The sequence below is a fragment of the Oscarella lobularis genome, chromosome 7 (genome assembly GCF_947507565.1).
Source record: "Oscarella lobularis chromosome 7, ooOscLobu1.1, whole genome shotgun sequence".
NCBI classification, from domain to species: domain Eukaryota; kingdom Metazoa; phylum Porifera; class Homoscleromorpha; order Homosclerophorida; family Oscarellidae; genus Oscarella; species Oscarella lobularis.
In genome coordinates, this window is record NC_089181.1 from 2,056,911 (window position 1) to 2,080,208 (window position 23,298).

At 46.2% G+C, this 23,298-nt stretch overlaps 7 protein-coding genes across 17 annotated transcripts; all 7 read left to right on the forward strand.

The window, feature by feature from the left end:
* The first annotated feature begins 3 nt into the window (after positions 1–3).
* On the forward strand, positions 4–4,639 carry LOC136189139 (ephrin type-A receptor 4-A-like). Of its 3 annotated transcripts, XM_065976983.1 has the most exons (22): positions 4–103; positions 160–294; positions 352–434; positions 491–595; positions 647–743; positions 801–883; positions 935–1,229; positions 1,284–1,415; positions 1,471–1,584; positions 1,634–1,789; positions 1,839–2,612; positions 2,675–2,835; positions 2,896–3,044; positions 3,101–3,143; positions 3,205–3,363; positions 3,413–3,480; positions 3,540–3,654; positions 3,717–3,764; positions 3,820–3,912; positions 3,963–4,076; positions 4,129–4,214; positions 4,270–4,639. In XM_065976983.1, exons 1-22 carry the CDS (start codon positions 25–27, stop codon positions 4,451–4,453), a joined length of 3,273 nt encoding a protein of 1,090 aa, XP_065833055.1. In that variant the 5' UTR covers positions 4–24; the 3' UTR covers positions 4,454–4,639. The 3 variants fall into 3 exon arrangements, with proteins under 3 accessions (XP_065833055.1, XP_065833056.1, XP_065833057.1); XM_065976984.1 differs by lacking the exon at positions 491–595; XM_065976985.1 differs by lacking the exons at positions 4–103; positions 160–294; positions 352–434 and having other exon boundaries at positions 491–561.
* Positions 4,640–4,683: 44 nt separating this feature from the next.
* On the forward strand, positions 4,684–6,673 carry LOC136189153 (uncharacterized). Of its 3 annotated transcripts, XM_065977012.1 has the most exons (10): positions 4,684–4,864; positions 4,911–5,032; positions 5,087–5,180; positions 5,236–5,282; positions 5,334–5,450; positions 5,505–5,640; positions 5,704–5,790; positions 5,842–5,979; positions 6,044–6,291; positions 6,347–6,673. In XM_065977012.1, exons 2-10 carry the CDS (start codon positions 5,007–5,009, stop codon positions 6,486–6,488), a joined length of 1,035 nt encoding a protein of 344 aa, XP_065833084.1. In that variant the 5' UTR covers positions 4,684–4,864; positions 4,911–5,006; the 3' UTR covers positions 6,489–6,673. The 3 variants fall into 3 exon arrangements, with proteins under 3 accessions (XP_065833084.1, XP_065833083.1, XP_065833085.1); XM_065977011.1 differs by having other exon boundaries at positions 4,684–5,032; XM_065977013.1 differs by lacking the exons at positions 4,684–4,864; positions 4,911–5,032 and having other exon boundaries at positions 5,143–5,180; positions 5,347–5,450.
* Positions 6,674–6,839: 166 nt separating this feature from the next.
* LOC136189155 (uncharacterized) lies at positions 6,840–9,701 on the forward strand. Of its 3 annotated transcripts, none has more exons than XM_065977015.1 (12): positions 6,840–6,982; positions 7,040–7,149; positions 7,212–7,480; positions 7,533–8,131; positions 8,177–8,273; positions 8,328–8,374; positions 8,431–8,515; positions 8,600–8,735; positions 8,801–8,887; positions 8,939–9,076; positions 9,133–9,380; positions 9,431–9,701. In XM_065977015.1, exons 7-12 carry the CDS (start codon positions 8,454–8,456, stop codon positions 9,570–9,572), a joined length of 813 nt encoding a protein of 270 aa, XP_065833087.1. In that variant the 5' UTR covers positions 6,840–6,982; positions 7,040–7,149; positions 7,212–7,480; positions 7,533–8,131; positions 8,177–8,273; positions 8,328–8,374; positions 8,431–8,453; the 3' UTR covers positions 9,573–9,701. The 3 variants fall into 3 exon arrangements, with proteins under 3 accessions (XP_065833087.1, XP_065833088.1, XP_065833086.1); XM_065977016.1 differs by having other exon boundaries at positions 7,224–7,480; XM_065977014.1 differs by having other exon boundaries at positions 7,040–7,480; positions 7,554–8,131.
* A 711-nt stretch (positions 9,702–10,412) lies between these two features.
* On the forward strand, positions 10,413–12,213 carry LOC136189150 (uncharacterized). The gene is made up of 9 exons (XM_065977006.1): positions 10,413–10,502; positions 10,559–10,655; positions 10,711–10,757; positions 10,819–10,950; positions 11,001–11,136; positions 11,204–11,290; positions 11,343–11,480; positions 11,539–11,786; positions 11,849–12,213. Exons 1-9 carry the CDS (start codon positions 10,471–10,473, stop codon positions 11,988–11,990), a joined length of 1,059 nt encoding a protein of 352 aa, XP_065833078.1. The 5' UTR covers positions 10,413–10,470; the 3' UTR covers positions 11,991–12,213.
* Positions 12,214–12,341: 128 nt separating this feature from the next.
* On the forward strand, positions 12,342–15,291 carry LOC136189149 (uncharacterized). Of its 3 annotated transcripts, none has more exons than XM_065977002.1 (12): positions 12,342–12,472; positions 12,528–12,653; positions 12,706–12,924; positions 12,976–13,623; positions 13,669–13,765; positions 13,820–13,866; positions 13,928–14,059; positions 14,114–14,249; positions 14,315–14,401; positions 14,457–14,594; positions 14,658–14,905; positions 14,956–15,291. In XM_065977002.1, exons 4-12 carry the CDS (start codon positions 13,586–13,588, stop codon positions 15,095–15,097), a joined length of 1,065 nt encoding a protein of 354 aa, XP_065833074.1. In that variant the 5' UTR covers positions 12,342–12,472; positions 12,528–12,653; positions 12,706–12,924; positions 12,976–13,585; the 3' UTR covers positions 15,098–15,291. The 3 variants fall into 3 exon arrangements, with proteins under 3 accessions (XP_065833074.1, XP_065833075.1, XP_065833077.1); XM_065977003.1 differs by having other exon boundaries at positions 12,997–13,623; XM_065977005.1 differs by having other exon boundaries at positions 12,706–12,840; positions 12,997–13,623.
* Positions 15,292–17,744: 2,453 nt separating this feature from the next.
* On the forward strand, positions 17,745–21,338 carry LOC136189143 (ephrin type-B receptor 3-like). The gene is made up of 16 exons (XM_065976991.1): positions 17,745–17,941; positions 17,998–18,129; positions 18,182–18,289; positions 18,339–18,494; positions 18,544–19,311; positions 19,374–19,534; positions 19,595–19,743; positions 19,800–19,842; positions 19,904–20,062; positions 20,112–20,179; positions 20,239–20,353; positions 20,416–20,463; positions 20,519–20,611; positions 20,662–20,775; positions 20,828–20,913; positions 20,969–21,338. The coding sequence occupies exons 4-16, from the start codon at positions 18,419–18,421 to the stop codon at positions 21,150–21,152; spliced, it is 2,064 nt and encodes a 687-aa protein (XP_065833063.1). The 5' UTR covers positions 17,745–17,941; positions 17,998–18,129; positions 18,182–18,289; positions 18,339–18,418; the 3' UTR covers positions 21,153–21,338.
* Positions 21,339–21,407: 69 nt separating this feature from the next.
* Positions 21,408–23,252, forward strand: LOC136189152 (uncharacterized). 3 transcript variants are annotated; one of them, XM_065977009.1, is made up of 10 exons: positions 21,408–21,554; positions 21,601–21,723; positions 21,778–21,871; positions 21,927–21,973; positions 22,032–22,148; positions 22,203–22,338; positions 22,402–22,488; positions 22,540–22,677; positions 22,742–22,989; positions 23,045–23,252. In XM_065977009.1, exons 2-10 carry the CDS (start codon positions 21,698–21,700, stop codon positions 23,184–23,186), a joined length of 1,035 nt encoding a protein of 344 aa, XP_065833081.1. In that variant the 5' UTR covers positions 21,408–21,554; positions 21,601–21,697; the 3' UTR covers positions 23,187–23,252. The 3 variants fall into 3 exon arrangements, with proteins under 3 accessions (XP_065833081.1, XP_065833082.1, XP_065833080.1); XM_065977010.1 differs by having other exon boundaries at positions 21,610–21,723; XM_065977008.1 differs by having other exon boundaries at positions 21,408–21,723.
* The last annotated feature ends 46 nt before the right edge of the window (positions 23,253–23,298 follow it).

Genomic DNA, 23,298 nt, shown 5'->3' on the forward strand with positions numbered 1-23,298 from the left:
GTCGCTCACGTGATCGTGCTAGTCATGAAGGGTGGCGGCGGTCTACTCATTATCGCTACGATTTTTGCCGTTCTTGGACGAATCGTTGCGTCAAGCTGTTCTGGTGCGAACGCAATGTATTTGTATGTTGTTGTGGCCGTTTAGTATCGCTTTGTTAAGGAAACAACGGCAACTGTACTTGTCTTGACGATCCTTGCACTAAGTGCAATGACGGATGCAAGCTTCAGGACGATTGTTGTGTTCTCCAGTGTGGTAAAGGCTACGCTCAGCTGGACATTCAACCACTTTGCATTGGTAAAGGGCTTAGTTCGATCCTACGTTTTGATGAAAACTCTATAAGATTATACGCAGCTTTCTTGGACACTAGTTCGTTCAAACCAACGACAACCACGAAACAGACATTTTATTTCGGCGACGACACGGTTTCACTTCAGGTACAGCATAATGTGCGCTTGTGTATATTGTGTGTTACGTGAAGCGATTTTGCCAGCGGATAAATAACGTTAAGCGCACGAATGGACCAACAAGCGCAAGCGATGGCATTAAGCTAGGCGGAAATAAGTATATCGCCTTTTCCTTTTCGAATGCTCCTAGTGTAATTTTTACACTTGTTCCGCACGTTTTATATACAGTTCTTGTTTCTTAGCTCTCAAATTGGATGATAGACGTCTGGTTTCAGTTTCCGACTGACAGTAATACAAACGGATTGATTCAAGCAAAGCAGTTATTAGCAGACAAAAACGGTACATATCCTATTGAATTAGAGCATTCGTTCATAGATACGCCTGTGTATTATATAGGTTTTTTGCGCACTTATGCTAACAGTGGAAGCCCTCAAACAAAGTGGATTTTTACAAATGATAAAAAGCCTGATCAAGTGAACGTATGTACTTTTAAATGTATAAGAAGTTGTTTTCAAACGGCGTCATTTCAGAACATAAATTCCGGCAATGCGGATAGTGGACAATGGAACAGACTCGTTGTACTTTGGTTGCCGTCGTCAGCCAGCAGCGTCATCGTCTTCTCGTCGTACAATGATGAATCGCCTCGAAACACAACCGTATCAGCTAGCTTTAGTTTCACCTTCAACAAAATCACAGCACTTGGTCGGACAGGAAGAGGAAATCCCAAATCTGTATCTGCTATTGCAAAGTTTCGAGCTTTCTCACTTGGAGGATCTACCAGCACAACTCTAATTCGTTACAGGGACGTCTACAATCAAATAAGAGGTGACCTCAAAGACTGACATGATGTGAGCAATATGCAGACGCATTATTCTATAGGATGTTATGACTATTCACATATAAATTTGACGTGTTTCCGCTGTAACACGGGCTGGTACTATCACAACAATCGTTGCTATGATTCTTGTCCCGTTGGCTACACGGAAAACAACGTTACGTTCAGTTGCACGGGTTTGCATTGATGTTGTAAATTTATTACATAATGTCATATGGTTTTTTGTCGTAGTCTTGTCTACACCTTCCACTGTACCGTCGACGTCAGCATCTGTACAGGTCGATTCTACTAATAAAACGTTGACTACGAGCCCGACAAGCATTGTTAAAGCAACAACACAGCCAGGTATAAACTTCGTTTTGTGTGGAACCTTTTCATCATTTGTGAAACGCAGGCAATAATAGTAACGTGTCATCGTCTCCTTCGGCGCTCTCAACGTCAACGTCTTCGTCTACAACAGCTACTCCAAGCAAAATGAAATCTGTGACTACATCTTCCAGTGTATCCTCTCCTGCGACCACCCACGGAGCAACAACAACGCGCATGCCAAGTTTGTAATTAACAGTTCGGTTGCCTTAACTATGATTATTTATTTTTAGCTTCTGCTACCGGCTTGAAAACAAATGGGCCCTCTACAACTTTTTCATCACCAACATCGTCAGCCGTTACGACTGCAAACGAAGTTACGTCGACGATTTCAAAAACAAATGCGCCCTCTACAATTTCTTCGTCGCAATCATCGTCAGCCGTCACGACTGCAAGCGGCATTACGTCGACGATTTTGAAAACAAATGCGCCCTCTACAGCAACTGTTTCGTCGCAAACAGCGTCAGCCGTTACGACTGCAAGCGACATTACGTCGACGATTTTAAGCGAAGTTACAACGGCGTCAGCAACCACTGGTACTAAATCAATCGCCGCAACTTCGCAACCACCGGACACGAGTCCTGCACAAACGCTGTCTAGTACAAAAGTAATAAAATCGTCGACAGCTTCCATAGCCACGACAACCCAACCAATCCGTTCGTCAGCCTCAGCCAGCACTCAGTCGCCAACTAGAGGCACACCTGCTAGCCTACGCCCGACGTCACCTTCAACGATGCAATCGTCGTCGTCAAATTTATCTGTTGTCACCGTGACGACAGCGACGACGACGACGACGAAAGAGACGGAATATTTCACTACCGTCACGTCCACCCTTAGCAGCAAACCGCCGGACAGCGGAAGTGAAGGCTTTAAAAGCAACAGCAAAACAATTCTATACATTGCCGTTGGCGCTGGTGGCGGACTCTTTCTCCTAATCGTAATTGTTGTTGTCGTTGCTGTTGTCGCCTACAAACGACGACGCAAGGGAAAAATGAACCTACGTAGCGGTGAGCCAATCCTGGACTTGCTGTTGTAGTTGAGACAAAAGTTATTCAATTTTGTTTTGCAGGTGTCGGTGTGAATCCTTTCTATGACCCTATGAATTTTGAAAACCCGACGTTTCGTCGTTTGAACAGCGTCGTTGCCACGACCTCATTCAGCGGAAACGGCGCGCCGGTCAACGTATACGACGAGCCGTTACCTGTGACGAAGCAAAGCAATCCCAGAGAGGCAAGGAATTTCTGAGATCACCATCGCGTTCACGTGTGTTTTCTTTCTGACGTTAAATAGAGTGCTAAAAGTGTGAATCTGACCGCGGAAGAGCCGCTGTATTGGCAGCCTGCTAGCACGGAATCGGAGCTCTACGCTCAAATGGAAGGCAAAAAAATGTCCAAAATCGATCGAAAGAGTGTTGTCATGGGAAAGGAATTAGGTTCCGGGTGCGTAAAATAGTTTTCGTTGTAGTAATCATTTTGTATCTACTGTGCCTTTTCAGTGAGTTTGGCGTCGTTGCTCTGGGAAAGTGGAGTCCTGTCACGGTAATAGATACGTAGTCGACTGCTTTAGAGTCGATCTTGATTGCGACCACGCATGACTTAGCATCGTGGCAAGGAACCCATTGCTGTTGCCGTGAAGACACTGAGTTCGTCCTCGACGCGTGAAGATCGTGTCAAGTTTCTGCGAGAGGCGGCGATTATGGGCCAGTTTCGTCACAAGAACGTCGTCGCTCTTTACGGAGTCGTCACCGTCGGAGAACCGGTACGTAGATGCCTTGTCTCGAAGCGTTTCGTCTACGTGTCACTCTTAGATACTGCTCGTTCTCGAATTGGTCGAAAACGGGGATTTGAAAGATTGGCTTGTTGGCGTCAAGACAACGTAATTGACGACGTATACATGACACGGATGGAGTCTCTATACCGTTTCTTCCTTGACAGTTTGGACTACAATCAGCCCGACGCCGAATCAAACTTGGCTCGTCGACTTCTTCGATCGAGCTCAGAAATTGCAGCTGGAATGAAATATTTGTCATGCAAAAGCTTCGTGCATAGAGTAAGTGAAAGACGTTGACGTCGTCGTCGTCGCCGCCGGAAACGTGTGTTTGCCGTTTGCAGGATCTCGCCGCTCGCAACGTAATGCTTGATAAGGAACACACGTGCAAGGTTAATCGAGATAGCTTGGATTCATTTATATGATGTGCATCTGTTGTACATGCAGATTGGAGATTTCGGCATGGCTCGCGATTTGGCTGACGATACGTACTACGTGACGAGTGGTGGAAAGATTCCTATTCGTTGGACTTCGCCAGAGGCGAGCAAGCTCAACTACAATTATATTCATTTATTTATTATTTACCTTAGGCACTCAACTTTCGGAAGTATTCCACTGCAAGCGACGTGTGGAGCTTCGGGATTGTTCTCTACGAGATCTGGTCTTTAGGAGAGAGGCCATACGGTTTCATGCCTAATTCCGAGGCAAGGATTGACGTCTCCTAGTTAGAATTGTTGTAAAAAAAGTGTTGGACAGGTTCAGGAACTTCTTGACGCTGGATATCGACTACCACCTCCTCCTGGATGTCCTCGTTCTATATATCATCTGATGATTTCATGCTGGCACGAGGAGTAGTCTTCACTGCCATGTCATGTTCTAATTGTTTCCTCTTTATAGGAATCCGGAGTATCACGACAGGCCGTCCTTTACTCAGGTGGCCAAGCTGTTATCTGGTCGTCAAGACGAGAAAATTCTGCAGAATAAGCCTGGTGAAGAAGCTATCTGTGGTCGTCTTGGAGCTGACTTGGACGATTCTCACAGTCTTTATGAAGACCTTCAGGCACTGTATGTGAGAAACTAACATAGTCCGGTACTCTGAAATTACAACGTTATTGTATTACGCTGCAATTGTGTATCAAACAAACGTTTGCCGTAGGAATTAGACAATTGCAAATTTGCAGTGTCCGTTTTTTTGTGCGTTTCATCATTAATTTTTGAAATTAGGTAGATCCTAATTTTATTTTTAAGAAGTGTATTAGAATGTTGACCGCAGCAAATGGTTTGTTTTCTTTACAGATTTCATCAAATCACATGCCAACTTCCCGGATAACCGTGGCAGCGCAAGTGATCGCGGAGATCGCTATGAAGTCGTCTGATAAAGATAACGAACGCCTTCGATCCTCCTTCAGACAAAGTCGGGAGACAATTCGGGCTTTACTACGGCGGAGAGGCCACTGAGATCACCCTATACCGCCAAACCGACACTAGACCGGTCTATCTGTTCTTATCGCATTATCTCGAGCGTCTACCGACCGTAGTATTATCAGCTTCACAAATCACACGCCGCATGTCTGAAGGATTTCCTCTTCCGGGAAAATATCACTTCGCTCTCAGCGCCTTTTGGAAATCAGACAATGTTCGCTTCACTCCTCTTTTTAACGTATCTCGAGCATACGGAATGCAGAACTGACTTTATTTCTGTTCTTCGGTTTAGGTCTTTGACACTGGCAATGAATGCGCCTGCTTCTGAAGCAGATGCCTCCGCTTCCCAAAGCGTTTCTCCGACTCTTTGCAGCTCAAGCGTCGAGGCTCGTTCTCTTTATTTTAGACCTACTACCGATTGTTAATAATCTTTGCCAGCAGGGCGGTGCTGTGCTAGCAGGGCAGTGCAATCGCCGAGGAAACCTTCGGTAAAAGAATAGTAATCCAGGCAACTGTTGGCATGATGTCGTATGCGTTAGCTGCGGCATAAAGAGTGGACATTACGAATACTGCAATGGAAATTCGTGGCTTAAAATGTGTCCTTGTCGTCCTGAAGATGAATGGAATTCGATTGGCACCCGGAATAATCCAGGAAGGTAACTGTACCTCCGTTTTTTTAACAAAATTGCGATGCCAATTGAGCTCTCTAGATCGTGCAATGAAATCTTTCTGGGAGGCGGCTCGCGCGGTGACGGTGTGTACTGGGTCACTCCGGCGGAGTCGCTTCCCTACGCTGTCTACTGCGACATGACGACGGCTGGAGGTGGTTGGACGCTTGTCGTTAAGGTTCGGCAGTCGTCTTCATACCTAATTAATTTGAAAGTAAAAGAAGTCTGCGTCTTTCAATAGGTGAAAGGCAATGATCACATAATGAACAGACTCAACACGGCCCAGTGGAGAGACGGACGTTTGTTCGGTCACCCAACTACACTTCTGGTATGTAAAACACTTGAAAGTTTGATTATTTTTGTACTCTCTTCGTTCCAGGACGAAAATGCAATGGGAGTGGCATATACAAACATGCCTTTTACCGACGTTATGATTCGAGCTCTTGAAGACGGGAAAGACAAGCACGTGGCTTGGAGGCATTCCATAAAACACGAAAGCATGCAGAAAATTGTGCAGGTATGATTAATTAAGTAATTAATTAATTGAAGCGTCACTATACGAGAATGTGTTTAAAATGCAGAACTGCGAAACAATCGCCGACGGTTACAAAATTTCCGGCGGCATCAGTTCTTTGAGTTTCAACGGTGATCCTCAGTATCACAATCCCTGCACCGAATTAGTTTACGGCTTCTTGGGAGGCGACTGGAAGGGAGTGACCACAACCGTAGCTGGATGTGAAACAGGTAGAGCGCATCACACAGGAGCCGTCGTCGGTGCATTCTTGGACCCACCTTCCGGAGATCGAACTCGTGTTGGCCAAAGCAAAAAGTACGACCTATACATAGTACAGTAGACTCGTAGAGTGCTCAAGATGCAACTTTAGCTGTATATCGGATTTTGGATTGGGGGCTGGTCATCACAAGCTGCAAACTACGGATGACAAATACGCTATAAACGCTCATTGGTGGTCAAAAAATAATGACGTCACCAACAACTGGAACAGTCATGCTTTGTTTGTGAGGTAAGGAGAAACCGCCAAATGGGTGGCATGCACTGGCTGTACTTCGAATCGTCATCCGTGTATGTGTGTACTTGTCTCTGCTGTCTAATTTAGGATTGATGTTGCTATTGTTTTTTTGTACTTTAAGAAAGTGTTTAGTCGACCTCGGCTTACTTCGAAGCGTTTGTATTAGGCAGATGCTATTCCAAATCCAACCAACGACACAGTCGTTGCTTCTCTGCTAGTAATTGAACCTGCGCCAAGTTTTTGACTCGTCTGCAAGTGTAAGCGTCTCCATGTGGAAGCTGCATGTGGAAATGTCAGGGGATGAGGGAATGTGGATGTGGAAGGCGCGCGCGCTAGGAAGGTTACGACTTGTCGCCAGCCCTGACTTGTCGCCCTGGCTTGTCGCCTGTCGCCAGGGTTAGCTAGCTAGCTAGCTTGTCGCCCTGTCGCCCTGAGTGTCAGGCTTGTCGTCACCGCACCGCTCGGCTCGCGATGGGCTTACGACACGTACCGGTACTGCAGCTAGACTACCGCCCAAAGCGAAGCCCAATTTTACTTTTTCCGATTTAGACTCTTTCACGTCTAGATGTATCAAGCCATTTCCGTGCAGATAAACGAGTCCCTAAAGTAGACAACGGAGTCTTCCACGTGACGGCCACCTCCAAATCTCACGAAGAATTGTAGAGCCTAGAGATGGAAAGATATTGCAAGCTCGTTTAGGATTTCTACAAGATCTGAATAGAATTTTCGAAAGGTGAATACGATGCCGGACGAAAGGAGCTGTTTGCGTTGAGTCTGCCGCCAGCGCTATGAGCGCACTTTCCGGATGTGTTCTTCTGGCAATAGATCAGACCAAATACGCATATTTGTATCAGTTACCGCTTCACCACGGCGGGAAGTTGGATGATACGCCTTCAGGCGTTCGCTGTATGTGAGAAACTAGCTATTATTATGTACCATTTGTATCAACATTTGCTGTAACCGAAGTAGGCAAGTGCAAATATTTCCAGTGTAAGCTGATAATGCCCGCTTTCTTTTGCGTCTGATTTTTGAAATTGGGTAGATCCTATTTTTTATTCTTTAGGCGGTGTATGCCAATGTTGAATAACGCAGCAGATGGATTTTTATTTGAGATGCACTTGCCGAACATGACAAAGGACACAGTTTCGCTATGCGAACGTCTACGAATCGTTCGTTCCGGTTTTACAAATCTCACGCGACTTTTCCTCCGACTTTCCGGACGTCTGAAGGATGTACTAGTCTACGGAGACACGTACGAGGCCTCCGTCATTTATGATGTGACTGTTTTTTTACCGTACGGCGGGAAGTACGGTTTGCCCACACGCTACGGTGACCCGCCGCCAGCCGAAAGTAAATACCGGGAGTGCTCTCTTTTCCTCTGTCGGCATAGCGACAGTGAAGAATGGGCGTGTCTGGGAAGGAATCGCGGCCTGAGAAAAGACCAAGTCTGTTATAGTACCGTGGCATGCATCACTCCTTGACGTTGTCACCGGAATTTTGTGCAATTTGGAGGCAATTAGCAAATATAACAACGGATCGGAATATAACAACGGAGCTGGGTGAGCCTGTATATCACTTCGCTCTTCAGCACCTTGGTAATCAGATGATGCTCGCTTCACTACTTTCCGCTCTTCTTTTAACGTACACGGCATACAGAACTTTCTTTATTTCTGATTTGGGCTTTAGGTTGTCAGCACTGGCAATGAATGTGCCTTCAACGGATAAACCTGACGCTGGGGCTCTTCGAGGCGTTTCTCCAACTCTTTGCAGCGCAAGCGTCAAGGCTCGTTGTTATTTCTTTACCTACCTAGAGTTTCCAGTAATCCGTTGCCAGTAGGGCGGTGCTGTGCTCGCAGGATTGTGCAGTCGTCGGGGAGACCTTCGGTAAAGGATTAGTAATCGTGACAAGTGTTGGTATTTTGACGTCGTATGCACATTAGGTGCGGCATAAAGAGCGGACATTATGAATACTGCAATGGAAATTCATGGCTTACAATGTGTCCCTGCCGTCCTGAAGAGAAACAGGTAGTGCCTTCGGCGAATTCAATTGGCACCCGACAGAATCAGTTTCTGGAAGACAATCGCTACCGTACTAATCGGTTTCTCTAGATCGTGCAACGAAATCCTTTTGGGAGGCGGCTCTCACGGTGACGGCGTGTACTGGGTCACTCCGGCGGATTCGCTGCCCTATGCTGTCTATTGCGATATGACGACAGCTGGAGGCGGTTGGACGCTTGTCGTTAAAGTACGGAAGTCGTCCGTCTTTATAATGAATTTGAAAGTAAAGGAATTCTTTGTGTCTACGAACAGGTGAAAGGCAACAATCACATAATGAACAGGCTCAACACGGCTCAGTGGAGAGACGGACGCTTGATCGGTCACCCAACTACACTTCTGGTGTGTAAAACACTTGACTGTATTAATTGTTTTCGTAGCCTCTCGTTCCAGGACGAAAATGCTATGGGAGTGGCGTATACAAACATGCCTTTTCACGACGCTATGATTCGAGCTCTTCAAGACGGGGAAGACAAACACGTGGCTTGGAGACATCCCACAAAACACGAAAGCATGCAGAAAATTGTACAGGTACAATTAATTAAAAGGTCATTGTATACTGGTATCAACTTGTGAACATGATGTAGGACTGTGAAACAATCACTGACGGTTACAAAATTTCCGGCGACATCAGTTCTTTGAGTTTCAACGGCGATCCCAAGTATCACAATCCCTGCACAGAATTAGTTTACGGTTTTTTGGGAGGCGCCTGGAAGGGAGTGTTCCCAACCGTAGCAGGATGTTCAACAGGTAGATCGACTTACATAGGAATAGTTGTCGGTGCATTCTTGGACCCACCTTCTGGAGATCGAACTCGTGTTGGCCAGAGCAGAGAGTACGAGCTATAAAGTCTTGTTTGCTTAGTTAATTGGACCGCAAATTTAGCTGCATATCGGGGTTTGGACTGGGAGCTGGCTATCACAAGATGCTAACTACGGATGACAAATACGCTATAAACGCTCATTGGTGGGGAAAAAGCAATGACGTCACCCACAACTGGAATACTCATGCTTTGTTTGTGAGGTGAGGATAAACCGTCAAACGTACTCTCTAATTGTGACGTGTACTGGTTGTGCTTTGAGTCATTGTCAGTGTATGTGTGCTATTGTCTCGGCTGTCTCGGCTGTCTAGTTGAAGATTGATGTATTATTACGAAGTGTCTGTTTGACAATCTTGGAAAGTTTTGTACCCGCAAGCGTTTGGAGTCAACTTATGCGGCATCAATTTGGCATTCTTGACCTAATATAATTCCTGGTCAAACTTGCTGCATCTAGATAAACGAGTCCCTAAATAGACAACCGAGAAACACGTGACAGTCAAGACGAAGGGCCAGCGCTAGCTGCGAGCACACTTTCCGGATGTGTTCTTCTTCCCAGAGCAAATACGAAGCTTCGTAGTTAGGATGACGATATTTTGTATCAGTTACCGCTTCACTACGGTGGGAAGTTGGATGATCACACCGGTAAGCGGCGCCGCCAATAAACCGGCACTGTTCTTTTTTCGTGTTTCAGGAAAATGGGCGTTTTCAGCCGAGGCACGTAGAGTCGGCCCCACGGCAGGACAAGTGACCACTTTCCGGAAGTCTAAAGGATGTGCGGAGGTCGATTTTGTATACACAATCAAGGTGTTCCTATGATGGCAATCTTTTTACCGTTTTTTACCGCACGGTTTGGCCACACGCTATGGTAAAGTGATCCGCCGCCAATCGAAAGTAAATCCCGGGACTCTTCTCTTTTCCTTTGTTAGCATATAGTGGACCGTGAGAAATAGGTGTGTCTGCCTATCTATGGTTATAGTACCGTGTTATGCATCACCGAAACTTCCGTGGCAAATTAGCAGATATAACAAGTCAACGAATCGGAATATAACAACAGAGCTGGGTAAGCCAGTATCACTTTGCTCTTCAGCACCCTGGAAATCAGACGATGCTCGCTTCACTGCTCTTCGCTCTTTTGACGTCTCTTGAGTGCATGACGTACGGAACTTTTCTTTATTTCTGTTTTTGCGCTTTAGGTCGTCGACACTGGCAATGGACGTGGCTGCTTCTGATAAAAAGTCTGATGCCTCGGCTTCCCAAGTTTCTCCAACTCTTTGCAGCTCAAGCGTCGAGGCTCGTCGCAATTTCTTTTCGAGATCTAGAATTTCCAGTAATCCGTTGCTACTAGGGCGGTGCTGTGCTCGCAGGGTTGTGCAATCGTCGAGGAAACCTTCGGTGAAAGATTACTGTAGTAATCGTGACAAGTGTTGGTATGCTGACGTCGTATGTGTATTAGGTGCGGCATAAAGAGCGGACATTATGAATACTGCAATGGAAATTCGTGGCTTACAATGTGTCCCTGCCGTCCCGAAGAGAAACAGCTAGTGTCTTCGGTAAATTCAATTGGCACCCGACAGAATCCAGGAAGGTATTCATTTTCTGGAAGACAATTGCTGTCCTACTAATCGGTTTTTCTAGATCATGCAACGAAATCTTTTTGGGAGGCGGATCGCACGGCGACGGCGTCTATTGGGTCAGTCCGGCGGATTCGCTGCCCTATGCTGTCTATTGCGATATGACGACAGCTGGAGGCGGTTGGACGCTTGTCGCTAAAGTACGGAAGTCGTCTCCGTCTTTATAATCAATTTGAAAGTAAAGGAACTCTTTGTGTCTACGAACAGGTGAAAGGCAACAATCACATAATGAACAGACTCAACACGGCTCAGTGGAGAGACGGGCGTTTGATTGGTCACCCAACTACGCTTTTGGTGTGTAAAAACACTTGACTGTGTTGAGCGTTTTCATAGCCTCTCGTTCCAGGACGAAAATGCTATGGGAGTATCATATACAAACATGCCTTTTCACGACGTTATGATTCGAGCTCTTCAAGACGGGGAAGACAAACACGTGGCTTGGAGACATCCAACAAAACACGAAAGCATGCAGAAAATTGTGCAGGTATGATTAACTAATCGTTGCCGTACGGGTGTCAACTTGTGCCTAAAACACGATGCAGAATTGCGAAACAATCACTGACGGTTACAAAATTTCCGGCGATATCAGCTCTTTGAGTTTCAACGGCGATTCCAAGTACTACAAACCCTGCACCGAATTAGTTTACGGTTTCTTGGGAGGCGACTGGAAGGGAGTGACCACAACAGTAGCTGGATGTTCAACAGGTAGAGCGTACTACATAGGAGCCGTCGTCGGTGCTTTCATGGAGCCACCTTCTGGAGATCGAAGCCGCGCTGGCCAGAGCAGAGAGTACGAGCTATAAAGTCCTGTCTGCTTAATTAAAATGCTTTGTTAATTAACCACGACTCTAGATGCATAACGGATTTCGGACTGGGAGCTGGCTATCACAAGCTGCAAAATCCAGATGACAAATACTCTATAAACGCTCATTGGTGGGGGAAAGGCAACGAGGCCACCAACAGCTGGAATACTCATGCTTTGTTTGTGAGGTAAGGGAAAACCGTCCAAGTTTGTGGCGTGCACTGGTTGTGCTTCAAATTATCGTCAGTGTATGTGTGTATTTGTCTCGGCTGTCTAATTTAGGATTAGTGTTGCTATTGTTTGTTGTACTTTAGCGAAGTTTTTAGTCGAGCTCGGCCTGAGTTTGGAAGCGTTTGTATTAGGCAGATGCTAATGCCAAATCCAACCAACGGCACAGTTGTTGCTTCTAGCTCTGCTAGTAACTGAACCTGCGCCAAGTTTTTGACGCGTCTGCAAGTGTAAGCGTTTCCATGTGGAAGCTGCATGTGGTCAGGGAATGAGGAATGTGGAAGTGGGAGGCGCGCGCTAGGAAGGCTACGGCTTGTCGCTCTGTCGCCCTGTCGCCCTGAGGCTTGTTCTCTCACCGCTCGCAACGGCTCGCGATTGGCTTACGACACGTACCGGCACTACATGATTACTATGCACCACCCAAAGGCGTTTACATTTTCCGATAGGTACTAATATATTGGACCCTTTCATGTCTTGATGTATCAAGCTATTTCCGTGCAGATAGACGAGTCCCTAAAATAGACAACGGAGTCTTCCAGAAACACGTGACTGTCACCTGCAAATCTCACGAAGAATTGTAGAGCCAAGCGCTAGGATTTCTACAAATCTGAATGGAATTTTTGAAAGGTGAATATGATGCCAGACGAAAGAACTGAACTATTTGCGTTGAGTTTGCCAGCGCTGTGAGCACACTTTCCGGATGTGTTTTTCTGGCAAGAGATCAGACCAAATATACGAAGCATGATGATATTTGTATCAGTTACTGCTTCACCACGGCGGGAAGTTGGATATGATACACCTTCAGGCATTGTATGTAAGAAACTAGCTATTATGTACCATTTGTGCATGAAACAAACATTTGCTGCAACCGAAGTAGGCAAGTGCAAATATTTCCAGTGTAAGCTGATATGCCCGCTTTCTTTTGCGTCTGATTTTTGAAATTGGGTAGATCCTATTTTTTATTCTTTAGGCGGTGTATGCCGATGTTGACTAACGCAGCAGATGGATTTTTATTTGAAATGCACTTGCCGAACATGACGAAGGATGCGGCAACATTCTTATCGATTTCGCGGATACGACGAAAGCGAGGCCCCCAAGATCACACTGAATTGGCGGAAGTTTCGCTATGCGAACGTCTACTAATCGTTCGTTCCGGTTTTACAAATCCCACGCGACTTTCCGGACGTCTGAAGGATGTACACTAGTCTACGGAGTCTTTTGAATACACGTACGAGGCGTCCGTCGTTTATGATGACTATTTTCTTACCGTACGGCGGGAAGTACGGTTTGCCCACACTCTACGGTGAAGGGATCCGCCGCCAGCCGAAAGTAAATACCGGGACTGCTTTCTTTTCCTCTGTCGTAGCGACAGCGAGGAATGGGCGTGTCTGGGTAGGAATCGCGGCCTGAGAACTGTTATAGTACCGTGGCATGCATCACTCCTTGACGTTGTCACCGGAATTTCAGGCAATTGGCAGGCAATGTAACAACGGATCGGAATATAACAACGGAGCTGGGTGAGCCTGTATCACTTCGCTCTTCAGCACCCTGGAAATCAGATGATGCTCGCTTCACTACTTGCCGCTCTTCTTTTAACGTACACGGCATACAGAACTTTCTTTATTTCTGATTTGGGCTTTAGGTTGTCAGCACTGGCAATGAATGTGCCTTCAACGGATAAACCTGACGCTGGGGCTCTTCGAGGCGTTTCTCCAACTCTTTGCAGCGCAAGCGTCAAGGCTCGTTGTTATTTCTTTACCTACCTAGAGTTTCCAGTAATCCGTTGCTACTAGGGCGGTGCTGTGCTCGCGGGGTTGTGCAGTCGTCGGGGAAACCTTCGGTGAAAGATTACTGTAGCAATTGTGACAGGTGTTGGTATGCTGACATCGTATGTGTATTAGGTGCGGCATAAAGAGCGGACATTATGAATACTGCAATGGAAATTCTTGGCTTACAATGTGTCCCTGCCCTCCCGAAGAGAAACAGGTAGTGCCTTCGGCGAATTCAATTGGCACCCGACAGAATCCAGGAAGGTACTGTACTCAGTTTCTGGAAGACAATCGCTATTGTATTAATCGGTTTTATAGATCGTGCAACGAAATCCTTTTGGGAGGTGGATCGCACGGTGACGGCGTTTACTGGGTCACTCCGGCGGATTCGCTGCCCTATGCTGTCTACTGCGACATGACGACGGCTGGAGGCGGTTGGACGCTTGTCGTCAAAGTACGGAAGTCGTCCGTCTTTATAATCAATTTGAAAGTAAAGGAACTCTTTGTGTCTACGAACAGGTGAAAGGCACTGATCACATAATGAACAGACTCAACACGGCCCAGTGGAGAGACGGACGTTTTATCGGTCACCCAACTACGCTTTTGGTGTGTAAAAACACTTGGGACTGTATTGATTGTTTTTGTAGCCTCTCGTTTTCAGGATGAAAATGCTATGGGAGTGGCGTATACAAACATGCCTTTTCACGACGTTATGATTCGAGCTCTTCAAGACGGGGATGAGAAACACGTGGCTTGGAGACATCCCACAAAACACGAAAGCATGCAGAAAATTGTACAGGTAATTAATTAATTAATTAATTAATTAATGACATCAACTTGTGAAAATGAAAACACGATGCAGAACTGCGAAACAATCAACGACGGTTACAAAATATCCGGCGACATCAGTTCTTTGAGTTTCAACGACGATCCCAAGTATCACAATCCCTGCACCGAATTAGTTTATGGTTTCTTGGGAGGCGACTCGAAGGGAGCGCTCACAACCGTGGCAGGATGTTCAACAGGTAGAACGTACCACATAGGAGCCGTCGTGGGTGCATTCTTGGACCCACCTTCCGGAGATCGAACTCGTATTGGCCAGAGCAGAGAGTACGAGTTATAGCGTTTTGTCTTCTTTGTTAATTGGACCGGGACTTTAGCTGCATATCGGATTTTGGACTGGGAGCTGGTTATCACAAGCTGCAAACTACGAATGACAAATACGCTATAAACGCTCATTGGTGGTCAAAAAATAATGACGTCGCCAGCAAATGGAATACTCATGCTTTGTTCGTGAGGTAAGTAGAAACCGTCAAGTTTGTGGCGTGCACTGGTTGTGCTTCAAATTATCGTCCGTGTATGTGTGTATTTGTCTTGGCTGTCTAATTTAGGATTGATGTTGCTATTGTTTAACGAAGTGTTTAGTCGACCTTGCACCCGCAAGCGTTTGGAGTCAACTTATGCGGCAGATGTGTTCAATTTGGCATTCTTGACCTAAAAATTCCTAGTCAAACGCAACGAACGGCGCAGTCGTTGCTGCTCTCGCGTCGACGTCACTTCCAATAGTCTTTCTCTTTGACGAAAGTCTTTTGCGGCGTTGTTAGTTAGCTTTTGGTATCTTGAGGCTAAATTGCGCTATGATTTAGTTTGTTCGATGCGTCTCGTCCATGGTGGTCGAATCAGGAATTTAAAGCGAACTGTTTCGCCGACCCTTTGCAGTGCAAGTGTTGAAGTAGCTTGAAGGTTGTGGCATGTGCATGAAGTCTACGAAAGGGAGAGGAAGCGGTTGACAATCCCGACAGGCTGGAAGTAATTAAATTCCGACACTGTTCCTTTGACCTCTGTTGGCGGGTTTCGAGGAATAGTTCTGGCTGCATATATGAGGCACGTACAAGAGAAGGACACCGACTCGCGGACTCCCAAAGGCCGTCATTGATCTTATGATCAAAGCTCGCTTCTTCTGAGGGTTTAGGCGACAAATTAAAGCATAAAGCGTCGTACGATTTCTCTTTTTACAGAATTCCACCAGCTACGGAAGGGAAAGGAAGTGGCTGAAGTAATAAATCCCGACAGTCTGGAAGTAAACTCCGACTGTCTGGAAGTAAACCGACACTGTTCCTCTAGACGATTTGGCGTTTCTTACTGATCATCGAGGCACGTGCAAGGAAAGAACACCGACTTGCGGACCCCCAAAAGACCTTGAGACTCGCTTCTTCTGAGGAAGTGATTAGAGGTCAGGCGACAATGCATGACGCGTCGTACGATTTCTGCTTTTATAGGAATTAACCAAATGCAAAGGGAAATGAACTGCATGCATGGAACGAAGTAAATCCCGGCATCGTTTCCACAATTCGATCATCGTCCACCGGTCCACGTCCGCGTTTTTTTCCTAATTAGCACACAGTCGACAATATAACTGCGGTCGGAGCTGGCTGAGCCAGTATCACTTCACTCTTGGCATCTTGGAAATCAGACGATGTTTGCTTCACTGATTGCTACTCTTTTTTTAACGTACCTCTAGCATACGGAGTACAGAACTGTCTTTATTTCTCTTCTTTGCTTTAGGTCTTTGACACTGGCAATGAATGCGGCTGCTGCTGATAAGTCTGAAGCGGGTGCATCGGCTTCCCAAAGCGTTTCTCCGACTCTTTGCAGCTCAAGCGTCGAGGCTCGTTCTTATTCTTTGAGACCTAACATTTAGTCATCTTTGCCAGTAGGGCGGTGCTGTGCTAGCAGGGCAGTGCAGTCGCCGAGGAAACCTTCGGTAAAAGAATAGTACACTGTAATCCAGGCAACTGTTGGCATGCTCGATGTCGTATGCGTTAGCTGCGGCATAAAGAGTGGACATTACGAATACTGCAATGGAAATTCGTGGCTTGAAATGTGTCCTTGCCGTCCTGAAGAGAAAGTTGAACGGAATTCGATTGGCCCCCGGCAGAATCCAGGAAGGTACGGTGCCTCCGTTTTTTTTAATGAAATCGCGATGTTGATCGAACTCTCTAGATCGTGCAATGAAATCTTTTTGGGAGGCGGCTCGCGCGGTGACGGTGTGTACTGGGTCACTCCGGCTGGATCGCTTCCCTATGCTGTCTACTGCGACATGACGACAGCTGGAGGTGGTTGGGCGCTTGTCGTCAAGGTGCGGGAGTCGTCTTCATAGCTAATTAATTTGAAAGTAAAATAACTCTGCGTCTTTCAATAGGTGAAAGGCAATGATCACATAATGAACAGACTCAACACAGCCCAGTGGAGAGACGGACGTTTGATGGGTCACCCAAATACACTTCTGGTGTGTAGAGCAGCACTTGACTATTTGATTGTTTTCTTAGTCTATTGTTTTCAGGATGAAAATGCCATGGGAGTGGCGTATAGAAACATGCCTTTTAACGACGTTATGATTCGAGCTCTTGAAGACGGGGAAGACAAACACGTGGCTTGGAGACATCCCACAAAACACGAAAGCATGCAGAAAATTGTGCAGGTAATTAATTATCACTGTACGAGGGTCAACTTGTGCTAAAACACGATGCAGAACTGCGAAACAATCGCCGACGGTTACAAAATTTCCGGCGACATCAGTTCTTTGAGTTTCAACGGCGATCCTCAGTATCACAATCCCTGCACCGAGTTAGCTTACGGTTTCTTGGGAGGCGACTGGAAGGGAGTGACCGCAACCGTGGCTGGATGTGAAACAGGTAGAGCAAATCACGTAGGAGCCGTCGTCGGTGCATTCTTGGAGCCACCTTCCGGAGATCGAACTCGTGTCGGTCAGAGCAAAAAGTACGACCTATACATAGTACAGTAGACTCGTAGAGTGCTCAAGATGCAAGATGCAAACGGCGCTATTTCAGAACATAAATTCCGGCAATGCCAATAGTGGACAGTGGAACAGACTCGTTTTGCTTTGGTTTCCGTCGTCAGCCAGCAGCGCCATCGTCTTCTAGTCATACAATGATGAATCGCCTCGAAACACAACTATATCAGCTGACTTTAGTTTCACCTTCAACAAAATCCTTGCACTCGGTCGGAAAGGAACCGGAGATATTAAATCTGTATCTGCTATTGCGAACTTTCGAGCTTTCTCACTTGGAGGATCTACCAGCACAACTCTAGCTCGTTACAGGGACGTCTACAATCAAATAAGAGGTGACCTCAAAGACTGATATGTCTTGTGAGCAATATGTAGACGCATTATTGTATAGGATGTTACGAATATTCACATCTAAATTTGACATGTTTCCGCTGTAACACGGGCTGGTACTATCACAACAATCGTTGCTATGATTCTTGTCCCGCTGGCTACGCGGAAAACAACGTTACGTTCAGCTGCACGGGTTTCAATATTTAATTTTTATTGTATAATGTCATATGGTTTTTTTGTCGCAGTCTTGTCTACGCCTTCCACTGTACCGTCGACGTCAGCATCTGTACAGGTCGATTCTACTAATAAAACGTTGACGAACAGTCCGACAGACATTGTAACAACACAGCCAGGTATAAACTTCGTTTTGTGTGGAACCTTTTCATCATTTGTGAAACGCAGGCAATAATAGTAACGTGTCATCGTCTCCTTCGGCGCTCTCAACGTCAACGTCTTCGTCTACAACAGCTACTCCAAGCAAAATGAAATCTGTGACTACATCTTCCAGTGTATCCTCTCCTGCGACCACTCACGGAGCAACAACAACGCGCATGCCAAGTTTGTAATTAACAGTTCGGTTGCCTTATCTATGATTATTTATTTTTAGCTTCTGCTACCGGCTTGAAAACAAATGGGCCCTCTACAACTTTTTCGTCGCAAACGTCGTCGGCCGTCACGACTGCAAGCGACATTGCGTCGACGGTTTCGAAAACGAATGTGCCCTCTACAATTTCTTCGTTGCAAACATCGTCAGCCGTCACGACTGCAAGCGACATTACGTCGACGGTTTCAAAAACAAATGCGCCCTCTACGATTTCTTCGTCGCAAACAGCGTCAGCCGTTACGACTGCAAGCGACATTACGTCGACGATTTTAAGCGAAGTTACAACGGCGTCAGCAACAACTGGTACTAAATCAATCGCCGCAACTTCGCAACCGCCGGACACGACTCCTGCACAAACGCTGTCTAGTACAAAAGTAATAAAATCGTCGACAGCTTCCATAGCCACGACAACCCAACCAATCCGTTCGTCAGCCTCAGCCAGCACTCAGTCGCCAACTGGAGGCACACCTGCTAGCCTACGCCCGACGTCACCTTCAACGATGCAATCGTCGTCGTCAAATTTATCTGTTGTCACCGTGACGACAGCGACGACGACGACGAAAGAGACGGAATATTTCACTACCGTCACGTCCACCCTTAGCAGCAAACCGCCGGACAGCGGAAGTGAAGGCTTTAAAAGCAACAGCAAAACAATTCTATACATTGCCGTTGGCGCTGGTGGCGGACTCTTTCTCCTAATCGTAATTGTTGTTGTCGTTGCTGTTGTCGCCTACAAACGACGACGCAAGGGGAAAATGAACCTACGTAGCGGTGAGCCAATCCTGGACTTGCTGTTGTAGTTGAGACAAAAGTTATTCAATTTTGTTTTGCAGGTGTCGGTGTGAATCCTTTCTATGACCCTATTAATTTTGAAAACCCGACGTTTCGTCGTTTGAACAGCGTCGTTGCCACGACCTCATTCAGCGGAAACGGCGCGCCGGTCAACGTATACGACGAGCCGTTACCTGTGACGAAGCAAAGCAATCCCAGAGAGGCAAGGAATTTCTGAGATCACCATCGCGTTCACGTGTGTTTTCTTTCTGACGTTAAATAGAGTGCTAAAAGTGTGAATCTGACCGCGGAAGAGCCGCTGTATTGGCAGCCTGCTAGCACGGAATCGGAGCTCTACGCTCAAATGGAAGGCAAAAAAATGTCCAAAATCGATCGAAAGAGTGTTGTCATGGGAAAGGAATTAGGTTCCGGGTGCGTAAAATAGTTTTCGTTGTAGTAATCATTTTGTATCTACTGTGCCTTTTCAGTGAGTTTGGCGTCGTTGCTCTGGGAAAGTGGAGTCCTGTCACGGTAATAGATACGTAGTCGACTGCTTTAGAGTCGATCTTGATTGCGACCACGCATGACTTAGCATCGTGGCAAGGAACCCATTGCTGTTGCCGTGAAGACACTGAGTTCGTCCTCGACGCGTGAAGATCGTGTCAAGTTTCTGCGAGAGGCGGCGATTATGGGCCAGTTTCGTCACAAGAACGTCGTCGCTCTTTACGGAGTCGTCACCGTCGGAGAACCGGTACGTAGATGCCTTGTCTCGAAGCGTTTCGTCTACGTGTCACTCTTAGATACTGCTCGTTCTCGAATTGGTCGAAAACGGGGATTTGAAAGATTGGCTTGTTGGCGTCAAGACAACGTAATTGACGACGTCTACATGACACAGATGGAGTCTCTATACCGTTTCTTCCTTGACAGTTTGGACTACAATCAGCCCGACGCCGAATCAAACTTGGCTCGTCGACTTCTTCGATCGAGCTCAGAAATTGCAGCTGGAATGAAATATTTGTCATGCAAAAGCTTCGTGCATAGAGTAAGTGAAAGACGTTGACGTCGTCGTCGTCGCCGCCGGAAACGTGTGTTTGCCGTTTGCAGGATCTCGCCGCTCGCAACGTAATGCTTGATAAGGAACACACGTGCAAGGTTAATCGAGATAGCTTGGATTCATTTATATGATGTGCATCTGTTGTACATGCAGATTGGAGATTTCGGCATGGCTCGCGATTTGGCTGACGATACGTACTACGTGACGAGTGGTGGAAAGATTCCTATTCGTTGGACTTCGCCAGAGGCGAGCAAGCTCAACTACAATTATATTCATTTATTTATTATTTACCTTAGGCACTCAACTTTCGGAAGTATTCCACTGCAAGCGACGTGTGGAGCTTCGGGATTGTTCTCTACGAGATCTGGTCTTTAGGAGAGAGGCCATACGGTTTCATGCCTAATTCCGAGGCAAGGATTGACGTCTCCTAGTTAGAATTGTTGTAAAAAAAGTGTTGGACAGGTTCAGGAACTTCTTGACGCTGGATATCGACTACCACCTCCTCCTGGATGTCCTCGTTCTATATATCATCTGATGATTTCATGCTGGCACGAGGAGTAGTCTTCACTGCCATGTCATGTTCTAATTGTTTCCTCTTTATAGGAATCCGGAGTATCACGACAGGCCGTCCTTTACTCAGGTGGCCAAGCTGTTATCTGGTCGTCAAGACGAGAAAATTCTGCAGAATAAGCCTGGTGAAGAAGCTATCTGTGGTCGTCTTGGAGCTGACTTGGACGATTCTCACAGTCTTTATGAAGACCTTCAGGCACTGTATGTGAGAAACTAACATAGTCCGGTACTCTGAAATTACAACGTTATTGTATTACGCTGCAATTGTGTATCAAACAAACGTTTGCCGTAGGAATTAGACAATTGCAAATTTGCAGTGTCCGTTTTTTTGTGCGTTTCATCATTAATTTTTGAAATTAGGTAGATCCTAATTTTATTTTTAAGAAGTGTATTAGAATGTTGACCGCAGCAAATGGTTTGTTTTCTTTACAGATTTCATCAAATCACATGCCAACTTCCCGGATAACCGTGGCAGCGCAGGAGATCGCTATGAAGTCGTCTGATAAAGATAACGAACGCCTTCGATCCTCCTTCAGACAAAGTCGGGAGACAATTCGGGCTTTACTACGGCGGAGAGGCCACTGAGATCACCCTATACCGCCAAACCGACACTAGACCGGTCTATCTGTTCTTATCGCATTATCTCGAGCGTCTACCGACCGTAGTATTATCAGCTTCACAAATCACACGCCGCATGTCTGAAGGATTTCCTCTTCCGGGAAAAATATCACTTCGCTCTCAGCGCCTTTTGGAAATCAGACAATGTTCGCTTCACTCCTCTTTTTAACGTATCTCGAGCATACGGAGTACAGAACTGACTTTATTTCTGTTCTTCGGTTTAGGTCTTTGACACTGGCAATGAATGCGCCTGCTTCTGAAGCAGATGCCTCCGCTTCCCAAAGCGTTTCTCCAACTCTTTGCAGCTCAAGCGTCGAGGCTCGTTCTCCTTATTTTAGACCTACTACCGATTGTTAATAATCTTTGTCAGCAGGGCGGTGCTGTGCTAGCAGGGCAGTGCAGTCGCCGAGGAAACCTTCGGTAAAAGAATAGCACACTGTAATCCAGGCAACTGTTGACATGATGTCGTATGCGTTAGCTGCGGCATAAAGAGTGGACATTACGAATACTGCAATGGAAATTCGTGGCTTAAAATGTGTCCTTGTCGTCCTGAAGATGAATGGAATTCGATTGGCACCCGGAATAATCCAGGAAGGTAACTGTACCTCCGTTTTTTTAACAAAATTGCGATGCCAATTGAGCTCTCTAGATCGTGCAATGAAATCTTTTTGGGCGGCGGCTCGCGCGGTGACGGTGTGTACTGGGTCACTCCGGCGGAGTCGCTTCCCTACGCTGTCTACTGCGACATGACGACGGCTGGAGGTGGTTGGACGCTTGTCGTTAAGGTTCGGCAGTCGTCTTCATACCTAATTAATTTGAAAGTAAAAGAAGTCTGCGTCTTTCAATAGGTGAAAGGCAATGATCACATAATGAACAGACTCAACACGGCCCAGTGGAGAGACGGACGTTTGTTCGGTCACCCAACTACACTTCTGGTATGTAAAACACTTGAAAGTTTGATTATTTTTGTACTCTCTTCGTTCCAGGACGAAAATGCAATGGGAGTGGCATATACAAACATGCCTTTTACCGACGTTATGATTCGAGCTCTTGAAGACGGGAAAGACAAGCACGTGGCTTGGAGGCATTCCATAAAACACGAAAGCATGCAGAAAATTGTGCAGGTATGATTAATTAAGTAATTAATTAATTGAAGCGTCACTATGCGAGAATGTGTTTAAAATGCAGAACTGCGAAACAATCGCCGACGGTTACAAAATTTCCGGCGACATCAGTTCTTTGAGTTTCAACGGCGATCCTCAGTATCACAATCCCTGCACCGAATTAGTTTACGGCTTCTTGGGAGGCGACTGGAAGGGAGTGACCACAACCGTAGCTGGATGTGAAACAGGTAGAGCGCATCACATAGGAGCCGTTGTCGGTGCATTCTTGGACCCACCTTCCGGAGATCGAACTCGTGTTGGCCAAAGCAAAAAGTACGACCTATACATAGTACAGTAGACTCGTAGAGTGCTCAAGATGCAACTTTAGCTGTATATCGGATTTTGGATTGGGGGCTGGTTATCAGAAGCTGCAAACTACGGATGACAAATACGCTATAAACGCTCATTGGTGGCCAAGAGGCAACACGGGCAGCAACAACTGGAATACTCATGCTTTGTTCGTGAGGTAAGGAGAAACCGTCAAGTTTGTGGCGTGCACTGGTTGTGCTTCAAATTATTGTCGGTGTATCTGTGTATTTGTCTTGGCTGTCTAATTTAGGATTGATGTTGCTATTGTTTGTT